This window comes from Vipera ursinii (assembly GCF_947247035.1).
Source record: "Vipera ursinii genome assembly, chromosome: Z".
Taxonomy (NCBI): Eukaryota; Metazoa; Chordata; class Lepidosauria; order Squamata; family Viperidae; genus Vipera; species Vipera ursinii.
This window is the reverse complement of record NC_139517.1, coordinates 68,941,855-68,961,037: the sequence shown is the minus strand read 5'-3', so window position 1 is coordinate 68,961,037 and position 19,183 is coordinate 68,941,855. Positions and strand designations below refer to the sequence as shown.

The 19,183-nt window shown below is 37.8% G+C and overlaps 1 protein-coding gene across 1 annotated transcript in view; it reads right to left on the bottom strand.

The window, feature by feature from the left end:
• Positions 1 to 19,183, bottom strand: part of AMPH (amphiphysin) — a gene marked incomplete at its 5' end in the record, with an annotated part of 111,302 nt that overhangs the window by 11,366 nt on the left and 80,753 nt on the right. Inside the window, 6 exons of the mRNA XM_083377580.1 lie at positions 2,760 to 2,792; positions 3,202 to 4,872; positions 5,040 to 5,063; positions 6,840 to 6,863; positions 12,283 to 12,390; positions 13,501 to 13,629. Coding sequence (XP_083233706.1) covers positions 2,760 to 2,792; positions 3,202 to 4,872; positions 5,040 to 5,063; positions 6,840 to 6,863; positions 12,283 to 12,390; positions 13,501 to 13,629 — 1,989 coding nt within the window. The remainder of the gene's footprint in view (positions 1 to 2,759; positions 2,793 to 3,201; positions 4,873 to 5,039; positions 5,064 to 6,839; positions 6,864 to 12,282; positions 12,391 to 13,500; positions 13,630 to 19,183) is intronic.

Below are 19,183 nucleotides of genomic sequence, written 5' to 3'. Positions count from 1 at the left end.
TTAATGTTTCTTGGGTAGTACTTTGAGTTGCTTTTTCATTTATAAGGCATCTATTAAATATAATACTGCATTTCATATGTCAATGATCATTGACTTCAGTACACGTAGTCCTTGATTTACAGTATGACTAATCATTCAGTGACTATTCAAAGTTACAGTGGACCTCCCCAGGACTACATTCGACTCAGATTTGAAGTTCCAATGGCCACCTTCTCCTATGGTCACATGATCATATTTTGGGCACATGGTTTGAATTTATGGCCATTTGCAATATCCTGCAATCATGGGACTGCAATTTACATTTATTTTTACAGAAACTAGTGTTTGTATCAAAAAAAGGTTTCCAGCAAAAAAAAATTCCCATTGCAGACAGCACATTTTGCTAACAACTATGGTGTTTGCTTAACAATGGTAGCATTCACTTTATGATTACCATGTTCAATTTATGACTGCTGCAAAAAAGTTGTACAAGCAGGCATGGTCATGTGGTCACTTACTTAATGATTGGCACAATTTATAACTGTAATTCCAGGCTCAATTATGGTCATAAGTTAAAGATTACTTATAGGGTCTTCATATGATCCTAGGCTGAGTATCTTTAATCAAATTGCAGTTTTTATGAATAATGTTAAGGGCAATAATAGCTGACTGGTTTGCATAACCTGATACAGCATCTTAGCTAAGATTTGGAATCTGATGTAGTCCAATTTGGAGGCCTTAAATTTAAAGATGTAGTAACAGCTTATAAGGCAACAAGATAGCCAAATTTTTGTTTAACAAGACACCAAGCTCCACAATACCTCTCAGCTTGACTGTGATAGCCAACTAATGCACATTAATTTAACAAAGAATAGTAGTGTTAAATAGGGGGGAACACATTAAATATTTGTATTTCCAGTGTTTTTATGGAAGCAAATTTAAAGCAAAGATTTTAAAAATTCAACCATATCAGAGGTATGTAATATTTGGATTTGATGTGAGCATTTGCAATGATTCCGACTTCTTAAAGAAGTGGTATCTTTTCCTGGATCAGCAGGGCAGCCACACAGACTTAGGGCAATAGATATTTGAGACAGTGGCATGAAGGCAGACCACTGTTGCTTCTCTACTGTTTCTTAACCCAGATAACGTTTTTTTGAGACTGTCCAGGAAAGTCCAGGAAAAGGCAGGGCCTTAATGAACTCCTAACAGGTGCAGTTGAATTCAGCCATCTCTCTGCTGGACTCATGCCTTTGCTGGTCAGCTACGTCCTGGGAAATGGCATGTCACTGGGTCCAACAGTGGCTTATGCTTCTTTGAGGGAGAAGGTGGTGCAACCTGCCTTGAAGAGGCAGTACTGTGCTTTTTTCTCAAGAGGCCATCTTTGGACCCAATTGTATGAGAAATTTTTCACCCAGTCCAATCTCTCTTTTGGGGGAAAATTTGTTGAGAGAGTCATTGGCGCTCAGTTTCAAAGCATTCTGAATGAAATGGTTTATCTGTAGTCTTTTTAATGTAGGTACAGCCTGGTGTACAGTATTGATACAGAATGTCATGCTTGCTGATGACCTTTGGGGGGCTCAGGATGAAAGTGATGGAACAATTCCACTTCTGGATCTCTCAGAGGTTCCAATATCATCAATCAGGGTGTCCTTCTAGACAGGCTTTGGGGGTTGGCAGTGAGAAGCACTGTTTTGCAATGTTCTCCTTTCTCTGCAGCTGGCTCCAGTCAGTGTTATAGGGAGAGATCAAGCCCTTAGACCCTGCACTGTGAGGTGCCTCAGAGGTCTCTCACTTCTCCTCTTTAACATTTACATGAAATTGTTCACTGAGGTCATTTGATGGCACAGGATAGATATCTTCATTCCTGGTAGGGCAAAGGATTCTATTGCAGTGCTGACCAAGTGCCTGGAGTCTGTCTGGATAAGGAAAAACTAACATCAACCCTGTGAAGATAGAATATTTGTGGTCCCACCCTCCCCCAGGGTTTGGTGATATTCATGTTTTACTCTGATAAGGTAGCGCTGTCTTGGTTGAACTTCTGTGCAATTTGAGGGCGTCCTAGACTCACAGGTCCTGCTCAATAAGCAATTGGCAGCCATATGTAGATTCATCTTGAGTCCAAATTGTATCCTTTCATGGACTGGGAAGCCTTATATCTTAGTCATTTCCTGTTTGTGTTGCTCCAATATATTTACATGGGGCTGCCCTTGACGACTACCAAAGAGCAGCAATTGGTCTAGAACATGGGCACACATAGTGCTGGGTGCTTCAAGATTTCCCTATGTTACACCTGTGTTGCCCAACAGTTTCCTTCCAGGTGAAATTAAAGACTCTGATATCACTTTTATAGCCCTACATGGCACAGGAACTGTTTGTGAGATAGCTTGTCCCTGACAGTATCTGCTGATAAAACAGGATAAGCACTCTCCAGGTGTGTTCCCTGAAATCTTTCTATCTAGGAGGACATCAGAAAGGCACTTTTCCATGGCTTCGCCTACTTTATAGTACACCCTCTTTCCAGGAGGCCCCAACCTTTTTAGTCTTCTGGGAGTCCATCAAGATCTGACTTTTTACTCTGGGATAGAATAAGGATGCCTTGGGTTGGTTGTTGAGGCAAAGACAATCACTGAGGTGCTAAGTTTTTGTTTTATTTTTTTAAAAAAATGGATCTAGGGTTTTATTGTTGTTGTGAGCTCCCAAAGATGTGTTTTAAGATGAATGGCTATAAAAATATTTTAGATAAATAGATATATAAATAAAACAAAGTTACTCCTTACCTGTGCAAATCCATTAAAAGCATTGCTTGATGCCTAGGCCAAATTAGAAGAATAGATTTTAATATCAAAGTTTTGTTTGTACATGGCCCAAACATAAACATCTTTTAAAGTGAAGGGAAAGAATGACAATAAAATAAAAAATAAAAAGAAAGCACAATGAAACACATTGATAATTGGAAAAGATGCCAGCAACATAAAACTGTCTAAAAGCAATATTCCAAAACAAGATGTAGTATAAAATAAGATGGCATATTCAACAGTCAACTTCTTTGTGGTCAACCTAGCATAATTACATGCTTGAATTATGCCATGAATGCATGACTACACAGATTAGCAAAGGAAAGATAAGGACTATTCATAAAATACAAGGTTAAATAAAGGTAAATATCACCTCCTAGGGAATCTCTCTTTTCTAAACTATGCTATATAATAGGGTAGGTACCTCTTCTTTATCAGCCTCAATTTCTTGGTATAACACTCCATATCTCCGGTTAGCAATTTCATCTTCAGATAAATCTGAGCTGTTGGCCTCATTTTCTTTGGGACTAGTGAAGTTTCCGGTGCTAGCCTTTCCAGAGTTTCCCATTTGGAACAGAATTAATGGGCTATTTATCTTGTTTGATCCACAGGTGCTAATGTTTGTCTCTTCCCCGGATGATCCTTGCTGTAAAGATGCTTCCTTATTCTGCTGACTGGTCATTGCACAAGCAGTCCCCCAGCTATTGTTTAATTCTCCTAAATCTTGCATGAAACCTGGCCATAGGTTGTCCAAGTTTCCATCTAGAGAGTCTTGTGTGGGAGGAAAGGGACAGGAATCATAGCTATTTGACTGGCTGAAAAAGGAATCAGAACTAAATGTAGGATCCCAGCTGTCATCCCAGGGTTCTGTCTCCAACACCTTGGGTAAACCAAAGTTAGCTTCTTCAGGCACACAAAACATTTCCCTATCTGCCAATTCACCTTCCATACTCTCTAACTCAGAACTACTGAAATATGCATTAGTTGGATTCTTAAACCTATGCTGCAAAGTCATATCCTTGTCAAGGGATATAAAGGTAGCTTGACATTCAATATCTTTATTCTCTTGAGAGATATTGAGGCCACAGTCTTCATTTTTTTTGCAAAGCTCTTCTGCCTCTTTTGCTTCAAAATCATTCCCAAGATTTCCAATCTCAAATTTATCTTTGACTTGGAGGTTAAGAATTCCTGTAATACTTGTCATATCACTTTCCTGTGTGCCTTTTATGGCCCTCTTACCCTCACATATTTCTTCAGGATCCTGATTCAGTGAACACGAAGCATTTTCCATTTCAAGTCTATTATGTTCTAGAGCTGTAGAGCTGCTCATGTTCTTGAAATCTCTTTCAACTATCTCCTTAACCATATCAGCCCTATTAAATTCTATATCAAATTTCTGGGGACAACTATCAGTTTCACGTTGCCCATTGGTGCATTCTAAATCTTGTCTAATTTCTACCTCAGTCTTTTTTACAGCATCATTATCCAGTTGTCCTAAGGCTTTAAGACATTCAATTTCATCTAAAGATTTACGGAATTCCTTGAGTTTAGCACCTCTGATGTCTACCTTTTCACATGGGTCCGTATTTGTCCAGAAAGAGTCTTCTAAGCCCAGATTCGCCTCTTTTGTCATTTCCACACTAAATGGCTCTGCATCCGAAAAGCTGTCAATTTTCACTGAAGACTTCTCAGACAAAGTTTCGCTCACTAAAAGCTGGTTATTCTTCACCAGATCAGTGCCATCATCTCCACTATGACTAATGTCCAGGCATGGTCTTAAGAAAGTGGCTTCACGTTCATTTGCATAAGCTGTCCATGATGCACCATCTTCATGCTCGCCTACAGGAGGCAAAATAGGAGTAGCTAGCATATCAGATGATTCTGCTGAGATTTCCTCTGCCTGAAGAAAAGGCATAGGACCATCAGCAGTTCTTTCCTGGCCCTCACTGGCTGCCTTCTTGAAGGAATCTGGCTCTAGGCCCACATTGAGTGAACCTAAATCAGTTTGGGGCTTGTTAAGATCTTCTGCTGACCCACTGTCTGGATTTTCCTCCATGACCAGGTTATACAGGGAAAGACTTTTTGGAGAGTCAGGCTTTAAATAGGTAGGAAAGTAAAGAAAAAAAACAAGATGAGCAAGATAAAGATGATCTCAGGGAGAAAAAACATATAGAACTCAAACTTAACTGACTCAATTAAGGAATTAATACAATTTATAATATCTGTAAGGGAAATCTACATTTGAAGAAAGCAACTGCTTACCGGCTGCACCATCTCATTATTGGTCTGTGAGGAGAGAATATTTGAAAAAAAGATAAGAGAAAATGGAGAGGATATTTCACCATGTTACTGAAAAGAAATATGTTAAATGAAGTGAAAGACTCAGAGTGCATCCAAAAACACCAACTAGCTGTCAGAAGACACAATGAAAATGCCTTAATTTCACAATACATGAACAGAACCATATTTTCAACTGGGAAGCTATGAGCATTCCAGTTCAATCCAAATCCAAAAATGCTGAGAAATTCCTAGAAGCTTGGTACTCAAAAAAAATCAGTCATCAACAGGCACATAGAAATAAACAACATTTACACACTAGTCAAAAGATTTTAAAAAGCTAAAAAGGAAACAAAAAGACCAGAACATGTCTTACCAGCAATCAATCACCCAATAACAGGATAAACCCAGTATTAATTCCAGACAAACAATCAAGCAGGAAACAATACCTTAAGGAACTATCAAGTCAGTCAAACAATCAAGCAGAAAACAGACCAAACAAGGAACTACCAACCAGAAAACAACACCCCCACCATTACTAACAGAGTAATCTACTGTATATAAACAAAGCAAACCCTTCACCCTTTTTATATTGAAGATGCTACTTAGTTGGGAAACAAATGTCTGCAAAGAATCAACTGAGCTCAAAGAACATCAAGAAGGTATTACAAATTGAGACAATGGAGCAGCAAAGCCAGGACACAGTCCATGTTAGAGAGAGGGATAATGAGCATCAGCCTTGCTCTGTTCAACCAGTAAAATGACTTTTTAAGCAATGGTGGGATTTAAATATGTGAACAACCGGTTCTCTGTGTGGATGCTGCTTCTGGAAGTCCATTCTGGGCCTGGGCAACAAAAAATTAGCTACTGGTTCTGCCAAAGTGGTGCGAACCAGCTGAATCCCACCACTGCTTTTATGGCATTTCTAGATTTGGTGTGTGTGTGTGTGTGTGTGTGTGTGTGTGTGTGTGTGTGTGTGTAACAGAATAATTAAAATGTTTCAAGTTTTTGTTTCATGGTCAGTCTGAAATGCAGATAAAGATGGTTTCCATTGGGTAGAGACTATTCAGTGAACTAAAGCAATAAAACCAATTAATCTAATAACATGATCTTCCTTTGAATTACGTTTGTTTAATATTCATTTACAAATTTATGGTACAGGGCATCTGTATCAGTAATTTATGGATAATATTAATGTAACCAAAGAGTCTGCATCTTTCCATCAGTGTGGAATTCATTAAATTGTTTTCTGTAATTCTTAATAAATTCACAATAAATTCACAAGCAACAGTTGAATTTCCATGTCAGCATAATTTCTGTCAGTATTAAAATTGGTATCTACAAAAAAATTATTACAATACTCAGAGCTCTTTAATATTAAAGCAGTTTATATTCTTAAATTTTGTTATCACATATTAGTGGAATAATTTATAGTTTAAGAAGGTGATGTAAATATTATTTATAGATTATCAACAGATACTATTTTGCCTCTATTAAATAATCCTGTGTGGCATATTTAATTTCTTGTTAAAGCAAGATAATTTCAAAATGTTGAGGCTACTACAAAAATACAGAAGGTGTCCTCGTAGATTTCTCAAATTAAATTAAAATCTGAGTACAGAAAGCAACTTTTAACTGTTATTTATTCCTTCCTTCCTTATTTCTTTCCATAACTTGTCTCGCAAAATGTAGTCAACTTTTTTGAATTGACATATTTTGAACATTGAAGTTACCACTGAAATGCAAAACAATAATAAGATAAAAAGAAATAAAAGCCAACCATACCGTCCACAGATCCCAGGGTAGCGTCTGAGAAGGGGAAAGAAGGACAATGTTCAAAACCTCATTTGTACATCTTTTTTATGTGCTGTAAAGTATAATTAGATAATAATGTGATTATACATGTGCTTAACCAAAGTTGGCAAAGGAGTAGTTATAGATTAGAGCAATGGATCTGGATGCATACTAGCCCACCCCACACCATATTCCAAACATTTATATTTGTTTTATCCACTGAAAAGGAATTCCAACTTTTATCTCTTAAAAGTGTAATTCTCCAACAGGTTTGCCGTTAAACCCACCACTTGTGGCAAACCACTAGTTCTCAAAAGCATAATCTACCAGACTGAACAATCACATTCCTTATTTTTAATCATTTTTTTTAAAATTAAGAAAATAAAATAATAGCAACAAACAAAAAAGGAAAAGAATACACAGGCATACATAAAATGAAATTTACGCTACAGGTAGTCCTTGACTTATAACAACAACTGAGCCCCAAATTTCTGTGGCTAAACAAGGCAGTTGTTAAGTGGGCTTTGCTTCATTTTATAAAATTTCTGCCCCAGTCATTAAGTAAATCACTGCAATTATTAAGCAAATCATGGGGTTGTTAAGTGAATCTGGTTTCTTTGCTTGTTGGAAACCATCCAGGAAGATTACAAGTGAAACTCGAAAAATTAGAATATCGTGCAAAAGTTCATTTATTTCAGTAATGCAACTTAAAAGGGGAAACTAATATATGAGATAGACTCATTACATGCAAAGCAAGATAGTTCAAGCCGTGATTTGTCATAATTGTGATGATTATGGCATACAGCTCATGAAAACCCCAAATCCACAATCTCAGAAAATTAGAATATCGTGAAAAGGTGCAATATTCTAGGCTCAAACTGTCCCACTCTAATCAGCTAATTAAGCCATAACACCTGCAAAGGGTTCCTGAGCCTTTAAATGGTCTCTCAGTCTGGTTCAGTAGGAATCACAATCATGGGGAAGACTGCTGACCTGACAGTTGTGCAGAAAACCATCATTGACACCCTCCATAAGGAGGGAAAGCCTCAAAAGGTAATTGCAAAAGAAGTTGGATGTTCCCAAAGTGCTGTATCAAAGCACATTAATAGAAAGTTATGTGGAAGGGGAAAGTGTGGAAGAAAAAGGTGCACAAGCAGCAGGGATGACCGCAGCCTGGAGAGGATTGTCAGGAAAAGGCCATTCAAAAGTGTTGGGGACTTTCACAAGGAGTGGACTGAGGCTAGAGTCAGAGCATCAAGAGCCACCACACACAGACGGATCCTGGACATGGGCTTCAAATTTTGTATTCCTCTTGTCAAGCTGCTCCTGAACAACAAACAATGTCAGAAGCGTCTTACCTGGGCTAAAGAAAAACAGACCTGGTCTGTTGCTCAGTGGTCCAAAGTCCTCTTTTCTGATGAGAGCAACTTTTGCAACTTTTGATTTAAGGTGCTGATACTTACCTTTAAAGCCCTACATGGCTTAGGCCCGGGATACTTGCAGGACCGTCTGCTACCGGGGACGACTTCCCATCGCCCAGTGCGCTCACACAGAGAGGGCCTCGTCAGGGTGCCGTCGGCCAGACAATGTCGGCTGGCGACCCCCAGGGGGAGGGCCTTCTCTGTGGAAGCACCAGCCCTTTGGAACCAGCTTCCCCTTGAGCTTCGGATGGCCCCGGACCTCCGGTCCTTTCGCCGCGACCTCAAAACTTTTCTCTTCCATCAGGCTGACCTGGATTGATGATGGGTTTTTAAATATGTTTTAATTTTTAACTGTAGTTAATTTATTTTGGGGCTGTTATTTAATTCATTTTTTAATTTTTGTATTGTTTTTTATTGTTGTAAGCCGCCCTGAGTCCTTTGGGAGATAGGGCGGCATATAAGTCCCAAAAATAAATAAATAAATAAATCTCATTTGGAAACCAAGGACCCAGAGTCTGAAGGAAGAATGGAGAGCCACACACTGCAAGATGCTTGAAGTCCAGTGTGAAGTTTCCACAGTCTGTGTTGATTTGGGGAGCCATGTCATCTGCTGGTGTTGGTCCACTGTGCTTCATTAAGTCCAGGGTCAATGCAGTCATCTACCAGGAGATTTTGGAGCACTTCATGCATCCTTCCGCAGACGAGCTTTATAGGGATGCTGACTTCATTTTCCAACAGGACTTGGCACCTGCCCACACTGCTAAAAGCACCAAAACCTGGTTCAACGACCGTGGGATTGCTGTGCTTGATTGGCCAGCAAGCTCGCCTGACCTGAACCCCATAGAGAATCTATGGGGCATTGCCAAGAGAAAGATGAGAGACATGAGACCCAACAATGCAGAAGAGCTGAAGGCCGCTATTGAAGCATCCTGGTCTTCCATAACACCTCAGCAGTGCCACAGGCTGATAGCTTCCATGCCACGCCGCATTGAGGCAGTAATTGCTGCAAAAGGGGCCCAAACCAAGTACTGAGTACATATGCATGCTTATACTTTTCAGAGGCCCGATATTGTTCTATGTATACTCCTTGTTTTATTGATTGCATGTAATATTCTAATTTTCTGAGATTGTGGATTTGGGGTTTTCATGAGCTATACACCATAATCATCACAATTATGACAAATCATGGCTTGAACTATCTTGCTTTGCATGTAATGAGTCTATCTCATATATTAGTTTCCCCTTTTAAGTTGCATTACTGAAATAAATGAACTTTTGCACGATATTGTAATTTTTCGAGTTTCACCTGTATATGATGCAACTCTCAGAAATACATGCCAAGCAACCCAATTTCGATCATGTGATCATGGGGATGCCACAACAGTCATGTGCAGTGGCATAGCGTGGGGGGTGCAGGGGGGGCCGGCCGCACCGGGCGCAACATCTGGGGGGGCACGCTCACACTCGCAGGTCTCTGCCCCTGCCTGGCTGGCTCACTCTCTCTCACTGCAGTGCTGGCTGTGCGAATCCGATCCGAGCCACCATGTCGCCGCCCACCGCCAGGCGTGTGGTGCAGTGCTTGCCTTGCCCCGGGTGCTGACAACCCACGCTACGCCACTGATTAAGTATGAAAACTGGTCATAAGTCACTTTTTTCATCACTTTTGTAACTTCAAACAGACACTAAATGAATGGTTTTATGTCAAGAATTGTCTGTATCGCAAAAGTTGAAATAAAAATCTGATGGCTAAAAATAGATTGTAAAAACGTTTAAAACAAAAACAAAAAAGATAAAGAAAAAAATTGTAAGAAAAAAGCATTTTAATCTCCTCCCCCTTCCCTTCTTCCTCTCCCCCCCCTTAGCTCTAATTGTTACTTAAATATTTTCTATCATACTTTGGTCATCTGTGATTATTGCTCATTTCTATTTGGGCCATTTAGATTTTTTAAAAAAATATTTTCTCTTTTTCTTCAAAAACAGTGTCTAAGTGCCCTAGGTTTTCTTGTTATATGGTATGTTTTATTTAAGGAAACTATTCCTGCTTGAATTTTTAGATTTCTTCTGTGAATATATAGTCGGTTTTTCTGTTGCCACACATTCTTCAATTTTAGTTTCTCAATCCTATCACAGTTTCATTTCTAATGTGTACTCTGTATACTTACTTACAGAGTACAAGATAATCATAGTGTATGTAACCAAGGACATCTATCATAAAAACAACCTTTTCAAGAACAGCTCTTTCTATTTGGGATCATGTCAGGGTAAAGTATTCTTTTCCTGGATAATATGAAATATTTCATTTACTAAAAATCAATTTATATATGCAAATTAATGATATTAATAACTGTGGCCTGTTTTAATTCTGCCATGATATCTTTAAACTTCTCAAATACTTCTTTACTGATCTCAAGTATAAGGGGAGGTTTGACAGTATAAGACCATTTACTATAACAAGCTTCAGCTTATTTATAGTGCCAGCTCAAATTGCACTCAATGTTTCTCCTCCCTGTCCCATATATCAAGTTTGAAGGCCTTTGCTAATTGACACACCTCATTCTCCCTTTGGCCTTCTTGGTCCTCAAGGTCTTCAATATAAAGTATACAGATACATGAAATAGAAAAATGGCTGGTTTTAAAAGGGAAGCTATCTTATTGCACTGAATATTTTTTTAGTTTGCTTCCCTAGTAGGTCTATGCTTGCTTTTTAATGATTTATAATGTTATGAAGATTTTGTAGTTTTCAATTTTCTGTAAGCTATTTTCCGCTTTCATTTTATACCAAAATATAAACTATAACATCTCAAATCAATAAAACTAAAAAATAAAATAAAATAGTTATTGGCCAGGTGGGAAATCGTAATTCAGTATAAACTTTTATATGCAGAGGTGACTTTTTTAAAAAAGTATTATTTTGAAATTGTAATCTATTACCATTCATGTGTACGAATGGTATATCTTGTTTTAGTTCTCTACAAACTTTTCTATTACATCAATTTGCATAAGCCAAATTGGCATTATAGAGTAGAGAGCAAGACTGGTGTAGTACCTACGCAATCAGACTAGAAATTTGTAAGTCCTAATCCAGTCTTAGGCACAAAGCTCTAGAAAGGAGACAATGGCAAACCACTTCTGAAATTTTACCAAGAAAACTGCAGAGATTTGTACCCAGGGAGTTACCAGGAGTCAAAACCTAATTTGATAGTATGCATGCATGCAGGTGCACAAGCCCACATCCACACCTACACAAAATATACATAATATAAGCAGAAAAAATTGCAATCATTTTTTAAAAAAATATCAGATGTAAGTAGAGAATAAGATCTTTGGTCAAACCTATAGAAGTCTACTTTCTTACATGATTTGTGAAACAATGTACAATAGTGCATTTTTAAATGTCAGTGGCTCCAGGTCCCAGAAACAAATATTTAATTTAAACGTATTGTTAATGACAGGTGTTTTGTTAAGACTTCTTTTAACACTTGTAGGATTGAAATATTAGCTGTCCATTAATAAAATATAAAAGTGAAGTGCTTTGAGAAACCTGGAACTTGGATTGACTAAATAGTTAATCTGCTATGTTTCCAAATAGCCCTACATGGCCTAATCTCACATTACTCAATACTTTCTGTTACTCACTTCATTTCAGATGTATGTTGCTAAACATTAAGAAAAGTTCTGAATTCTGTAATCAGCATACATTTTGTAAACTGGCTAAAATTTTGCATATTTTTCATTGTTGATTTTAAGCCTATTTTGCATAATTTTGTCTGCTTCTGCAAGACATCACCTAAGCCATTGCCAATCACTGCAAATTATATTAGCCAACCATATCAAAATTTTCCTTTTAATTATTACATTTCTTTATAGCCCTTAACATAAGAGTCAGCCAGTTGCTTTTAATAAATTAAAACTGCATTTGTAGGTTCCCACAGGATTGTGGTATAAAAAACTCTGATTATAGGGCCCATAATATCATTATCACACATACATACACACACATATATTAATAATACCTGAGACATTGGGGAATGGGCTACCACAGTAGATGCATTATCAGGCTTGAAAGGATCAAAGTCCAAATCTAACAAAGACTCTTCTTTTTTAGCATCAGGAGCTTCATTCTGTTGGAATTACAACATCTTTTAAACATTATGTTTAGTTGGAATGTACAAATAATTTACCTCATTAAATATACGTCAGGGCAAATAATAAGGAAAGAGATTGGAATCCAGTGACATAAGTCAGTTCAGAACATAGAAAGTTGCCATGGATATAACAGGAAATGGATAGGACAGCAAACTTTTTCCGAATTAGCTTTCAATTGTTTCATGCAAACCATTTTGAGAGGAATTCATGAATGATTTTATTAGCCCCAAGCTCAGATTCAGTTAATACTTCATCAAGTGTGTATTTTCCTTTAAATAAATACAATCTGTTAGGACTAAGGATCATGGACATTTACATAAACAGTGCTCATCTTGAACAAATTTTAATCATGCTTATCCAAACCCAGAGTGTTTGTGGGATTCACTACCAAACTTCACCAGGTTTTTGTGAGCATTAACTAGAGGTTTCATCCCTAAATGTATAAAACAGTTTCAAATTAATGGAAAATATTTTGTCAGTGATTAGAACCATGTTTCCCAGCCTGTATGCACCATATATTCAACAAACCAGTAAGCTTTTCAGAAATGAAAGTAATGAAAGTAATCATGGACTTTTATTTGGATATTCCATATCCCTATGGAACCAACTCCCCCTTGAGCTTCGGATGGCCCCGGATCTCCGGTCCTTTCGCCACGGCCTCAAAACACTCCTTTTCCATCAGGCTGGCCTGGACTGACAGGGATTTTAATTATGTTTTTAATTTTTAACATAATTTTAATTTTAATTTATTCTACTGGGGCTATTAATTTAATTTCTTTTTAACTTTTGTATTATTGTATTTTATTGTTGTTAGCCGCCCTGAGTCCTTCGGGAGATAGGGCAGCATATAAGTCCCAATAATTAATAAATAAATAAATAATAAATAAATAAATAAATAAATAAATAAATAAATAAATAAATAAATATTCGAGCTGGAGGTTGACACTATTCTTATCATCTCCATTCAAAAAATGTTTCCAGGGTTCCCAGTCAACGTTGCCAATGCCTTTTGTTTGGGATGAACAAGTTGTACAAGTTGAATACATGATGCTGGAGAAGACTGATATCATTCAATCTTGACTCACCTGTGAAGGAGTTGTCACATTTATTTCTGGAACGAAGTTATCATCAAATAAACTGATGATATTTTCTTGTTGCATGTCTGCCGTTGGTGTGAGTTTTGGCAGTGGTGGGACAGGAGGTCCTTTCCTCAGCTGAAAGAAAAATATGTTTGAAAGATTAAATGATATATCAAAAGTATACAACACAGTAATAATTATTTTTTCAGTGTTTCAGAACTAGGACTAGCAGTTTCTATATCATTTAGGTGTAAAACATTACTGTCTTCAAGCTTTCTTCAAATGACATTGTTTCTTGGTTCACAGAATGTCACAGCAAATAAAATACATATTTTTTCTGGTAATAATCATAGATGGAAACTTTAATGTGCATTTTTACCTTCCTTTTATTTCCCAAATTGGGAAGGGTTCTTTTGCAATTCTTCAATTACTATCTGAAGCATTGATGCACACTCTCTTTGTTTTATTTATTTGGTTTTTATTATTCTATCATATCTAATGGTGTGTTTGTTTTATACAGGTAGTACTTTATTTATGACCACAATTCAGCCCAAAATTTCATTGACAAGCAAGACAATTGTTAATGTTTTTTGCCCCATTTTACAACCTTTTTACTACTGTTGTTAAATCATGCAGAAAACCATGCAGTTATTAAGTAAGTCTGGCTTTCTTCATTGACTTTGCTTCTCAGAAGCCAGCTGGGAAGGTTACAAATTATGGTCACATGACCCTGAGATAGTGCCATAAATACATGCCAGTTACTAAGCACCTGATCACATGATCATGGAAACCAGTCATAAATATTTTTTTCAGTACTGTTGTAAGTTCAAGTGGTTGCTACACAAATGCTTGTAAGTCAAGGTGTACCTGTGTAGCATAAAAGATGAATAGCATAGCATAGCACAGCATAGCATAGCATAGCATAGCATAGAATAGAAACTGTATTGTCACTTTAAATATACACTAATCAGCATACATTAAAATGAAATTTCATTGCATTAAGCTCTCAAAAAAAAATGCCATTATGCATATACCCACAAACACACACATATATGACACAGAGAAACATCAGTTTAGTTCAGAGGTCCCCAACCTTTTGGGCACCAGGGACTAGTTCCATGGAGAAAGGTCTTTCTACGGACTGGAGAATACATCCTACAGATGGGACTTTGCTTGTTTGTGTAGACCAGTTGCTGGCATGTTGCAGCCTCATACCAGTCAATGGACCGGGGGTTGCAGACCCCTGGTCTGGTTCAAATGTATACATATACATGGCCAGAAAAAAAAGTGAATTTACAAGACAGATGGCATAAGGAACAATGCTGTTACTGCTATAAATACTTTGAAACCTCCTCACAGAGAGGAGCAACAGAAACAGACTGTGAAGTGGGTACGTGGGGTCTCTAACACATGTGGGGTATGTTTGAGCTCTAAGCACATTGCAGTTATAAACAATATTCTGAATAAAGGGAAGTGAGCTTCCTATAATCTTCTCAGCTGTCCTTACCACTCTCTGTATGGACCTTCTATCTGAGGCACTGTTACCATCAAACCAAACGATGATGCAGTTTGTTAAAATGCTCTCAATTGTGCCTCTGTAAAAAGTGGCCAGGACAGAAGGAGAAAGATGTGCTGTCCTCATCCAATGCAAATATGCAAACATTGGTTTGCATGCTTCACTGAAGATAATATATGAAGAGACCAAGACTTTTCAGATTGTTAGTTATCTGCACCCCTAGGTACTTAATACTATTGGCCATCTCCACAGTGGCAGCCTTGATACAAAGTGGAGTATGACTATGCTAGCTCTTTCTAAAATCAACAATGATCTCCTTTGTTATATTAACATTCAAAGCCAAGTTATTTTTATCACACCAGTCCACCAAAGCCTTCACCTCTTCCCTATAAGAGCCTTGGTGGAGCAGTGGGCTAATGCCTCCTTAAGTAACACCAGCTGCCTGCAATTAGTGCAGGTTCGCATCCCACCAGGCTCAAGGTTGACTCAGCCTTCCATCCTTCCGAGGTAGGTAAAATGAGGACCCAGATTGTTGGGGGCAATTAAGCTGACTTTGTAATAATGCCGCTTGGGGTGTGTGTGAAAGCCCTAATAAGCAGGCATATACATAGAATGAAGGCTACTGCTAAGCTTGTAAGCTGCCCTGAGTCTTCAGAGAAGGGTGTGATATAAATGGAATTAAAATAAAAAAAATAAAAAAATAAGAATCCTCATTATCATCCCAGATAAGACCCATCCCTGCCATGTCATCTGCATACTTTATGATATGATTAGTAGCTGACTTAGCACAGCAGTCATGGGTCATCAAGGTGAACAGTAACAAACTCAAAACACAGCCCTGTGGGGACTTGTACTCAAAAAGATGGAATTGGAAACTTTTCTTCCGACTCACAAAAAATAGGGTCTAACAATAAGAAGTCAAGTATCCAGTTAGGTAAGGAAGTATTAAAACCTAATAGGCCCAGTTTATTCACCAAATGCTGAGGAATTGCTGTGTTGAATGCTGAACTAAAATAATCAAACAGCATTTGCAAGTGAGTATTCATCTCTTCCAGGTGCACCAAACTAAGATGAAGCACACAAGAAAGTGCATCATTTACAGAGCAGTTCTTCCAATAAGCAAACGGTAATAAGTCAAATGTAGGGGGAAGGCATGAAACAATATCTCTCAAAACACTTCATCATAACGGAAGTGAGTGCAACTGGACTGTAATCATTAAGGCATATAATAGTAGTAAATAGTATCAAATTACACAACAAATACTTTAAAATATCAAAATTGTATTCATGTATCTCTGAATGATTGGAAGTTCTGCTAAATAGCTCCAATTTCACTATACTCTTCAAAATGGGCAGAACTGGTTTGTGCTGACAGCAGAGAATTTCACATCATAAAGCTCCCAAGTTTGAAAAAACACTGCTGAACTCTTTCTCAGGAACAATTTGGGTGTTGGCACAGGACTGCAGAGCAAAGGGGAATGAAAAAGAGTTTTCTATAACACAAAGATGGTCCATTAACTACAGTAGTTGCCAAGGAATATACGCTCACAGATGGCGTTCATCTTGCAGTACTGCACCAATGAGGCAGACAGAAATTGGGCTATCGTTAGGGGTAACGCTTTCTATCTTATAGCAATAGCACTTAGACTTATATACTGCTTCACAGTGCTTTACAGGCTTCTCTAAGAGGTTTACAGAGTTAGCATATTGTCCCCAACAATTTGGGTCCTCATTTTCCCAACCTTGAAAAGATGGAAGGCTGAGCCAATCTTGAGCCAGTCAGGATCAAACTCCTTATGCCAACACTGGATTTCCCATCTGGACAATTCATGGCACACAGAAGAGTTAGCTATCTGCTGAATTCCTACCAGCATGTTGAGGGACTACCCTCTTCTGGCACTATATCTTCAAAGCAAGGCTGGCTTTAGCAGAAAGCCAGGCACGCACTGGTCTAGGGTGCCAAAACTTAAAGATACACATGCTGCCCCTCCTTTTAAATCATTTTTAAAATGAAAGTCTTTATTATGACTGAAGGAAATGCCAGCAGTCAGTGTGGGCACCACATAGCCTTGAGTCAACTATCCTTTTTTGTGCAGGTATTTTCTTCTCTTTTTTGCAGGCATGATTTGCTTACAGGGATAGAAATCTCCTGGAAACCAAACATGAGTCTTCCATGAAGTTAATATTACAATTGGTAAGGAGAAAGCAGAACCTCACCTAACAGTGTGGAATAGGGATGAACAGCTGCAGAGCATTTTTTTATTGAAAAGTTTTACAATACATTTTAAACATAAATTGACCCCACCTCCCCCAAAAACCCGCCCTTCCCACCCCCTCCCCCCAACTTCCCCCCACCTCCCCATAAAAACTCTGCCCTACACTCCCCCTACCCGCCGACTTCCCAGAGCTGAATACAGGGTACTGCATCTAACAAACCTAAGCTAGAATATGCTAACTATCTATGAATACACTTTAAGTCGCACTTTAACTCCCATTAAGCATAACCAAGTAATAGTACATCTTATTAAATTCTAATATTCATATGCTAAATAATCAATCCATCTTATCCATTCTGAAATGTATCTTTGTTGTGATTGATCTTTCAAAGAGCCTTGGTGGAGCAGTGGGCTAATGCCTCCTTAAGTAACACCAGCTGCCTGCAATTAGTGCAGGTTCGCATCCCACCAGGCTCAAGGTTGACTCAGCCTTCCATTCTTCCGAGGTAGGTAAAATGAGGACCCAGATTGTTGGGGGCAATTAAGCTGACTTTGTAATAATGCCGCTTGGGGTGTGTGTGAAAGCCCTAATAAGCAGGCATATACATAGAATGAAGGCTACTGCTAAGCTTGTAAGCCGCCCTGAGTCTTCGGAGAAGGGCGGGATATAAATGGAATTAAAATAAATAAAAAATAAATAAATATGCTGAAATTTTTGCCATTTCTGCTAGGTTCGAAACTTTTAGAGTCCACTCTTCTATAGTAGGCAGATCCTCCTTCTTCCAATATTGCGATACCAAAAGTCTTGCTGCCGTTATTAAATTCAACATCAATTTAGTTTCTATAACAGTACAATCTGTAATAATACCCAACAGAAATAACTGCAGGGAAAACCTTATCTTTTTCTTAAATATCTTCTGCATGTTCCACCAAATTTTAATCCAAAAAGCTTTAACTTTTTTACAAGTCCACCATATATGATAATACATTGCATCGTCACCACCACACCTCCAACATTTGGCCTGGCAGTTTGGATACATACTTGCTAATTTTTTAGGATCTAAATGCCATCTATAAAACATTTTATAAAAGTTCTCTCTTAAATTTTGTGCTTGTGTAAATTTAACATTTCTGACCCAGATTTTTCCCCAAGTATCCATCATTATTGGCTCCTCAATATTCTGGGCCCATTTTATCATACAGTCTTTAACAAGTTCCATTTCTGAATCTATTTCTATCAATGCATTATATATCCTTCTTATATGTGCTTGACTTTGATCTCTAATTTGTTTTACCAAATTTTCATCAGTTGTTGTAATACCAATTTTCCGATCTTCTTTCCCAGAGCGTTTTTCCCCATTGATACCATGCCATTAATATTTTATCCATCCTGGAATGGTGAAATCCTTAGCAGGACAACTTTTACACATTTTCTAGATCAATTTTTGGATTACGAAATCTTTGAAAATTTTTGGATTACGAAATCTTTGAAAATTTCCTTTTAAGTATTTTTACAGTCAGTTATTCTGTTTAGATAAGCACATATTGAGTGTAAGAGAGATAACACTGGCTCTCATAATGTTACTATAAGTAGCATTTCCTATAGGTAAAAGTGGCCTCTGTTTGGCTGGCAAGGAAGAAGAAATGGGAAGACATAAAAGAAAAATTATTCTGGGAAGAAGAAGTGAGAAAAATAATGGCTAGCAATCAAAGGTGAATCTATGTAGCATTGGCTATTAAAATTTTGTTGATCTCAGGAGAGCCTGAGTCAGGATTCTTGAAATCATCATGAGTGAAGAGGAGCCCACAGATCCACTGAAGGAAGAATGGACTTGCCATGGAATATTTCTATCCAACACAAATAAAGCATGTGTCAATAAACCAGAAGCTACAGAGACTTCTGTTGTGGACAATAACAGTCTTCTGTACTAAGAATCTGAAAAGCAATTTAGTGTTT